A 1,623-nucleotide genomic window follows, 5' to 3' on the forward strand; every position below is an offset into this window, starting at 1 on the left:
AGCAATTTAGTATGTATCAAACAGAGTGTCTCAAGTAAGAACGTAAAACCTACTTTATTCCCACAAGTAGTAGCAATTTAGTATGTATCAAACAGAGTGTCTCAAGTAAGAACGTAAAACCTACTTTATTCCCACAAGTAGTAGCAATTTAGTATGTGTCAAACAGAGTGTCTCAAGTAAGAACGTAAAACCGGCGACAGCAGCACGTGAGCTATGAATCTTAGGATTCAAAGTCGAGACACGTTAACCACTGGGGACAACAGCACGTGAGCTATGTATCCTAGGATTCAAAGGCAAGACACGCTAACCACTAAGCCACGCCAGACCTATTCCTAAAATTATTCGTGGAATCAACTTTATCAAAAGGATTGTATTCATTGCCGTTTCGTCCATTGATTCTAGAGAATGTGTTTTTTTAAGTTTTATATTTGGGGCAACATTGGTGGACTTTGTTAAGAAGCACCGATTTGACTTGGGATAAAGTTATAAGTTTTATGTTAACGTCAATCAGTTGCTCAAGTTTCATTCTTTTTTATCTATTTCAGAAATATCATACCCAAGAACATCCTTGAGGCCACCTTTATGAAGGTTTGATCCCTTTACTTTGTATAATAATTGTAGCAAGTTTTACTGTATAACCCACGCTTAATGTACAGGTAACAATCTTTGTTATTTAATATATACATAAATGTTTCAATTCTGTAGTTAGATGCTCTTACTTCCGGTATACTAGCCTAATAAAAACACCTAAACAGCAAGTTTGCCTAATAAAACCACCTAAACAAAATACTCACCAAATAAAACCACCTAAACAGCATACTCACCCAATAAAACTACCTAAACAAAATACTCACCAAATAAAACCATCCAAAACAGCATACTCACCCAATAAAACCACCTAAACAACATATTCACCCAACAAAACCACCTAAACAAAATACTCACCCAACAAAACCACCTAAACAACATACTCACCCAATAAAACCACCTAAACAGCATACTCACCCAATAAAACCACCTAAACAACATACTCACCCAATAAAACCACCTAAACAACATACTCACCCAATAAAACCACCCAAAACAGCAATACTCACCCAATAAAACCATCCAAAACAACATACTCACCCAATAAAACCACCTAAACAACATACTCACCCAATAAAACCACCCAAAACAGCAATACTCACCCAATAAAACCATCCAAAACAAAATATTCACCCAATAAAACCACCTAAACAGCATACTCACCCAATAAAACCACCTAAACAACATACTCACCCAATAAAACCACTTTATTGGGTGAGTATGTTGCCACCTAAACAGCATACTCACCCAATAAAACCACCTAAACAACATACTCACCCAATAAAACCATCCAAAACAGCATACTCACCCAATAACACCACCTAAACAAAATACTCACCAAATAAAACCACCTAAACAGCATACTCACCCAATAACACCACCTAAACATAATACTCACCAAATAAAACCACCTAAACAGCATACTCACCCAATAACACCACCTAAACAACATACTCACCAAATAAAACCACCTAAACAAAATACTCACCAAATAAAACCACCTAAACAGCATACTCACCCAATAAAACCACCTAA

At 36.2% G+C, this 1,623-nt stretch overlaps 1 protein-coding gene across 1 annotated transcript in view; it reads left to right on the forward strand.

Annotated features, from left to right (window-relative positions):
* Positions 1-526: 526 nt before the first annotated feature.
* LOC106476766 (excitatory amino acid transporter 3-like) overlaps positions 527-1,623 on the forward strand; it is a 14,154-nt gene continuing 13,057 nt past the window's right edge. The window contains exon 1 of the mRNA XM_022380533.1: positions 527-588. Within this exon, the coding sequence (XP_022236241.1) occupies positions 583-588 (6 nt within the window). The 5' untranslated portion in view covers positions 527-582. The remainder of the gene's footprint in view (positions 589-1,623) is intronic.

Source organism: Limulus polyphemus, unplaced genomic scaffold, assembly GCF_000517525.1.
Source record: "Limulus polyphemus unplaced genomic scaffold, Limulus_polyphemus-2.1.2 Scaffold11500, whole genome shotgun sequence".
NCBI classification, from domain to species: domain Eukaryota; kingdom Metazoa; phylum Arthropoda; class Merostomata; order Xiphosura; family Limulidae; genus Limulus; species Limulus polyphemus.